This window comes from Lactuca virosa, chromosome 3 (assembly GCF_052849685.1).
Source record: "Lactuca virosa cultivar CGN04683 chromosome 3, Lactuca_virosa_CGN04683_v6, whole genome shotgun sequence".
Lineage (NCBI taxonomy): Eukaryota > Viridiplantae > Streptophyta > Magnoliopsida > Asterales > Asteraceae > Lactuca > Lactuca virosa.
This window is the reverse complement of record NC_136428.1, coordinates 275,665,555-275,673,192: the sequence shown is the minus strand read 5'-3', so window position 1 is coordinate 275,673,192 and position 7,638 is coordinate 275,665,555. Positions and strand designations below refer to the sequence as shown.

The window sequence follows — 7,638 nt, the reverse complement described above, 5'->3', positions numbered from 1 at the left end:
TAGGAATCAAGGTAATGAAAGAAGATTTGCTTCCACTAGAAATACTCCTAACCGATTCGAAATGTTTGAAAAACTGCATGATATCATCTTTCATAATAGACCAATAATGTTTTAAGAATTTAAAAGAAAAGCCATCTGGTCCAAGTACTTTCTCGTTCCCGCAGTTCCAAATAGAATTTTTTATCTCTTCCAGTTTAAATGGGCCTTCCAAACAAATTATATCTTCATCAAAAGGTAATGCAAAATTCTGATTGATGAAATAAGGTCTGGTAGATCGGCTCTCACGAAATTTATCTCCAAAAAAATTACAAACTTCGTTTTTAATGAATTTGACATCGGTGACCCAATTGCCATTAATCATTAGCCCATTCATGTAAGTTCTCTTGTTTTTTTTATCTTGAGCAAATTATGGAAAAAGCTAGAGTTCTCATCTCCATCACTTATCCATTTAGATTTTGATTTTGGAATTAAATCATCCTTTTTTAGTTTCTCTATATCGATGATTCTGATTCTACTTTCTTTTAATCTAGCTATCTCCAGCCAGGTTAATAGTCTCCTCTCAGCCTCCATATCCAAATCGTTCACCATTTTTTTAAGCTCAAGCAAATCCCAATTTTCCTTCTCAAATTCAACCCTCTAAAGTTTAATAGCATTTTTGGCAAAATGAAGCTTATCAGAGAGATATATGTCCGGAGCTCCACCACCATTGAAACTGTTCCAAGCTTGCATTATAACTGAGTCACATTCATCTCGACATAAACAAGAGTTGTACAATCTAAACGGGGGAGCACCAAAGTTCATGTAATGAGTGCAAATTAGGACAGGGGAATGGTCCAAAAATTCCCTAGGAAGGGCATTAATAGAAGTGTTAGGGAAAGCAAACATGAAATTCGAAGAAACAATAATACGATCAAGCTTGCTTAATTTGCAACCATCATCGCAGAAATAAGTAAAACGTCTACCTCCCATGTTAAGACCGAGAAGCCCAACATCACAGATAAACTTGTTGAAAGCAGCTGCAATTTTAGGGCAGAAAAAAGAATTAAGCCTTTCTTCCGGTCTCCTGACAACATTAAAGTCACCGAAAATAACCCAATTCCCGGTCCTCAAGTTCATTTGATTAAGAAGTTTTCCCCAAAGAATTTTCTTCTCAACTGGTGCTTGCGGCGCATGGACATTAACAAAAATAGTCTCCCCAATGATGCCTTTCCAATAACCAACAACATCCAGGAAAAATCTAGACTTGACTACTGTGATAGCATTAAAAAGGCTTTTATCCCAGAAACTAACTAAACCACCGGATTTGCCAATAGATTCCACAAAATCGAACCCACAATCATAGCTACCCCAACATTCTCCAAAATCAGAAAGAAGAACAGCCAATCTCGATTCTTGAAGACCACATAAAGAAACCTTATTCTCCATTTTCAATCTCTTGAGCCAATAGATTTTATGCGATTAACTTATCCCCCTAATGTTTATAGAAAGAAGATTCATGAGGAGTTTCTGATAACACCTCCTCTATTGAAAAATTCTAAGAAAGCTTGATTTCCACTGTCAATTTGAAACCCCACTCGAATACCGACATCAATAGTGTGCTCTAACTCACATGAAGAAAAAAGACGAAGTTTTTGTAGGAGAATCAACGGGATCATTGTTTTTTTTCTCACCAGAAGTACAACCAACATATTGATTAAGGTCAATGGATCTGGAAATTGGAGACAACCGTTGGTCATGAGTACTGATTCAACTTTTTTTTCTACGACGACGTTTAAGGGAAAAAGAACCTATCTCAAAATTTGGGTTGCTTTGTGCTCCATTGGACTTCTGACTAGAATTAGGTCCAGGCGAGTCTGGACCAACACTAAACCCACCATGTTCACCTTCCAACCCATCTGAATGGACCCCATCAGATTAAACCCTACACAATTATTCTCATCACTTTTAGGGCCCTTGGAATACGACGTATGACCCCCATCAATGCATGGAGACTTCCTAAACTGCGTCTCTTCGTTTTCCGCATGAGTGAGCATGGTCTTACCTATTCTAATACATGTTGTAGAGTTCACGACCATTGGAATTATCGGACGTCCTCCTACTTGATCGTTATCATTTGAATCGATCTCACCATCTTCAAGGTCCATATTACCCTGTATCCAAGTGTTCGAAACTCCGTCAATATAATCTTCAGACTCGTCGAATCCTTATTTAATTCCTGTGAGAATGGATTGAATGGGGTCCTATCATCGTCAATTTTAATTATACCAATTCTGCAAGCAAGTCCGTCAAACGCAACATTCACCTCTTCATTTATCCTCTTCTTAACATCAGTTAGAATACAAAGTTTTCCATAAAGAAACATCATTACGATTCCAAAATGGACTTGTGTTTACCAACACCTTCCCAAAAATACAGGAAACTACTTCGAAATTGGACTCATCCCAAGATTGAAGTGGAATTCCGGTGATCTTGACCCAGACAATTCTTTCAAAACGAACCAGCTTCTTCCCTATATGTTCTGCCCTGTTAAACCATTTCAACCAAATACTTTTATTTTCCATGAACACTTGAGCTGCCCCATCTGATTCGAATTTGATGACGATTTTCATGCTTCCAAGGTATTTGGACTCCACCACGTCAACTCCTTCTAAGTCTAACAGTGACAGGAAATTACAGAACGTTTCAAAGTTTTTTGCTTCTCTAACAAGAACTAAACAGGAAGTCCAAGTCTCCACCTCATGAATGGAGGAAAGGGTTATTGTCGGAGTAGCGTCATTCTTAGTCTTCCTCCTAGCAACATCAACAAAAGACCTAGAGTCGCTAGTTGCATGGTTGAGAGAAGTGGAAGCAACAAGTGTATTTCTTATGTGAATGGATTTCGCATCAATGCGTAGATGCTTTGCGCAATTCACCTTTAGTTTCCTTCCCCTGAAAATTACTTCATTAAGGTTTCTTTCAGTGGTGCTAGGACCAACCGCCTCAAAGAATCAAATGAAAGCAAAAAAAAGCACGAGAAACGTCCCTCCTACCAACAATGTACACATCAACCAACTTACCTAGCAACAAACATGACTTCCATGTAACATCTATCAAAATTCATAAAATTTAAACTTTTCAAAACAACCCTTTTTCTAAAGAAGTGTTTACAAAAACCATTGTTCCCAAAACATTATTTAAAAATCAGAATCGCTTTCAACATAGTTTTCAAAACATTCACATTATTGGAGTTTCCCAGAAATCATAAGTCCAAAAGGCGAGGATGTGTACGGTCACGCCTTCACCTTGACATGATCCACTAAATTACCTGAAACCATAAACCAAAACTGTAAGCACGAAGCTTAGTGAGATCCCCCAAAGTACCAACACCCAAACAGATAACACATACAAATAACAACATGTATTGGGTCCACATCTAAAAGACCGGATTACCCCTTGAGCCCACAGTATAAGTCTGGCTTGCCTATCAGGCCCACAACTCATATCTGGCTTGCTCTCAAGCCCACAACATAAGTCTGGCTTGCCCTTGGGCCCACAACTTATGTATGGCTTGCTCCCTCAGTTCTTGGACTGGAATACCAATGAGTAGCCCTCAGTACGATCCTCGCATACCACCCGGTCCTCAACTTGTATCTGGAATGCCACTGAACCCTCAGTATGAGTCTAGTTTGCCCTAACCGACTCTCAGCTCATATCTAGAATGCTAATGAGTCCTCAGTATTAGTCTGGCATGCCTTCCCTGGCCCTCAGCTCATATCTGGCATACTCCAGGGTTTGTTGGCTACAACACAAAGCAATACAACCTCAACCCAACCCACACAATATGTCGACATATAACATATAATATTATATACAGATAAACATATAGTATCACAAGTAGTCCTACAAATCTACCATGCTAGCATATCAAGACCAACATAACAAGACTAGCATGCATATCTATTCCATACTCGACATATCAACTGTGACATCCCCATTTTCACGGCCAGAAAAGACCGATTTAATTTATGCTTTTAAAATAAAATCAGAGTAATCCTTTGATTAAAAGAGTTGCGGAATTTGTTCCCAAAACAAAATATGATAAAATAAAATTTATCAAAGCATTTCTTAAAGAAATGTATTTTCATATATAACAAAACTCGGGATGTCATATTCCGATACAGACCAAAAGCATAAACAGCACATTATAAGCCTTACAACAGTTATATACAACTACAAGCCTATAAACAAAATAGCTTGATGATTCATCCAACTTATGCTCTCGCGCCACTACCTGTAATACAAATAAAACTGAGTGGGTCATGCTTGGGAGCCTGGTGAGCATATAGGGTTTTCAACCCACAATAAATAATTATATTATTTAATCATCAAACAATCAACCCAATTACCCACCCCCATTATCTCCTTTTTTTTCTTAGAGATTTACCCTAAGAATCAGCTATTCCTCGTTCATTTATTCCTAAGGATTATCCTAAGGAATCGACACGAAATCCATCGTTGCCAGGGTTTTCTCAACAGGCACTAAATCCATAGTTACCAAGGTTTTCTCAACAGGCACTAAATCCATAGTTACCAAGGTTTTCTCAACAGGCACTAAATCCATAGTTACCAAGGTTTTCTCAACAGGCACTAAATCCATAGTTACCTAGGTTATTAGAGTACACCGGTGAACACATCGTTCATAACACCTACAAGTTGCGATCCTGCTAGTGTTCCACTGGACTGTCTAGAATCATCCGTGGTTATCATCCCTACTCCGCTGAATGACGGGGCCATCGTTTGGGTAAATGTTTCACTCATTTTTCACCTGTCGCCCTCATCTCATGATCTATATCATCTTTCGTCTCATCCTCAAACTCATCTTTCCTCACACGCCAACTATTTCATCTACCCATGTTCTACCCAACATATTTGTAGATATAATTTACATATATAGTTTAAATCATTTAAAAACCTGTATAAAACATTCATTCAACATCCATCGCAAATAAACAAACAATATATATATATATATATATATATATATATATACACACACATAACACGTATTTTATAACAAATACTTCATATCTATGTGTAAGGTGAAAGTAACTACACATTCACTCACAAACTCTTTAACATATATTTAACTCTTTAGCATATATTTAAATCTTTAACAGACTCTTACCCCACCCCGTCAATCCTCTCAACAAGACTATCCATACCCTCGGACCTTAAATTATAACTGTTACTCTCGAATCTAATCCATGATTGTGTCCATTCCATACTCTCGGATAAGGGACAACTGGTGTATGTCTAGATCCATACTCCCGGATTAATGACAACTGACTAGGTCTTAATCCGTACTACTGGATTCTAGAACTAACCTCTCGACCTGATCCATACTCCCGGATCTAAAACTAACTTCTCGATGTGATCCATACTCCCGGATCTAAAACTAACCTCTCGACCTGATCCATACTCCCGGATCTAAAACTAACCTCTCGACCTGATCCATACTCCCGGATAAGGGACAATTGGTCTATGTCTAAATCCATACTCCCGGATCAATGACAACTGAATAAGTCTTAATTCATACTCCTGGATTAATAACAAATAACTATGTCCTAATCCATACTCTCGGACTAATAACAAATAACTATGTCCTATCCATACTCTCGGACTAAGGACAACTGACTAAGTCTAATCCATATTCCCGGATTAATAACAAATAGCAATGTCCTAATCCATACTCTCGGACTAATAACAAATAACTATGTCATATCCATACTCTCGGACTAAGGACAACTGACTAAGTCTAATCCATACTCCCGGATTAATAACAAATAACTATGTCCTATCCATACTCTCGGACTAAGGACAGCTGACTAAGTCTAATACATACTCCCGGATTAATAACAAGTAACTATGTCCTAATCCATACTCTCGGACTAATAACAAATAACTATGTCCTATCCATACTCTCCGACTAAGGACAAATGACTAAGTCTAATCCATACTCCCGGATTAATAACAAATAATTATGTCCTATCCATACTCTCGGACTAAGGACAACTGACTATGTCTAATCCATACTCCCGGATTAATAACAAATAACTATGTCCTATCCATACTCTCGGACTAAGGACAACTGACTAAGTCTAATCCATACTTCCAGATCAATGACATATTTTAAAGTTCTATTCTCCATATATATCTCACTCGTACTCATAAAGAGATACTACCCCATAACCACCATAACAAACCTTAGGTTTACTCTTTAACCTAAGTTATCATAAACAATCAGGTATGTTCTTTAACACTTAATTCAGACATCACCAAATAACTCACACAAAACATATATTTAATACTTCAATCAATACTTGTATTAAAATTGTGTTTATGAAAGAGACTATGCACATGATACCTTATCGGATGAACACATAGTTCAAAAATACATAATCTGTACTCCCGGATCTAAAATTTACCTTCTTACCTAATCCATATTCCCGGATCGGGTATGTCTAATCTATCTTAATAAACAAACAACATATATACACATAGTACGTATTTTATAAGATACTTCATATCTATATGTAAGATGAAAGTGACTATACACTCACTTGATAAGATGATTATCGGACATCACTACGGCTCTTCAAGCAGAAGTTCTTTTATGAAACCAGAATGTTTTCTCAGAAACCGGACTTCTCGCGGGCAGAGTTTCGGATCGGAAACTCTTTCTCTCGGGATCTTCGGGGCTTCGGGTGTCGGGATGATACCGGGGCTTCGGGGGTACTTCAAGAGGGCTAGAGAGGGTGTAGGAAGTGAGAGAATGAATGAATTAGCAACCATAGCCGGCTGCCTTTCGGTTTCTACTTATAGGGCCATTTTTCTGGATTCACGTCGTGAATCTCAAATATTCACGTCGTGAGTTCAGTAGTCATCAGGTGCGTCATCGCAACTTGGGTCTGTCAGGCCCCATAAGACATTAATACTGAGTTCACGTCGTGAACACTGTGTTCACGTCGTGAACACTGTGTTCACGTCGTGAACTCTGACACAGTGTCGGGGTTCGCGCCCCGAACTTCAGAAATTCATATCTTTCGCATACGAGCTCCGTTTTTGACGTTCTTTATATCCACGCGTAGGGGATTTTATGCTCTACAACTCTCGTTTAGACTCCGTTGGCTAATTTTGAATTTATTTTTTATTATATTATTTTTAGTAGGCCGGGACAGGAAAACTCCGTTAGGAATTCACAACTCCTTCATCTGCCATCCGTTTTCGTCTGTCTTTTTACCGTTGGACTACTATCGACGACATCTTCTATTCTCGTTTAGATTGTTTTGGCTAGAAACCACTCGATCTCATATTCTAACTTTGGGCTGGATACCGCTAAGTCGAAACTTCGAAAAATCATAACTTCCTCATACAAAGTCAGATTTAGACGTTCTTTTTATGCACGCTCTTGGTTTAACGTATTCTACGACTTTCGTTTGGAACTAAGGCTAAATATCGCTCTATCGTAAATTCACTATTTACGTCACGGAGTGTCGTATCGGTTCTGTCGCGAAACTTTGACAGGTCATAACTTCTTCATTATAACTCGGATTTCGGCATTGTTTATATATCCGGAATCTTTGTCACGACAACTACAAC

The 7,638-nt window shown here is 38.3% G+C and overlaps 1 protein-coding gene across 1 annotated transcript; it reads right to left on the bottom strand.

Annotated features, from left to right (window-relative positions):
• Positions 1-636: 636 nt before the first annotated feature.
• Positions 637-1,425, bottom strand: LOC145164607 (uncharacterized). The gene has a single exon (XM_079083318.1). The coding sequence runs from the start codon at positions 1,423-1,425 to the stop codon at positions 637-639; it is 789 nt and encodes a 262-aa protein (XP_078939444.1).
• Between the last annotated feature and the right edge of the window lie 6,213 nt (positions 1,426-7,638).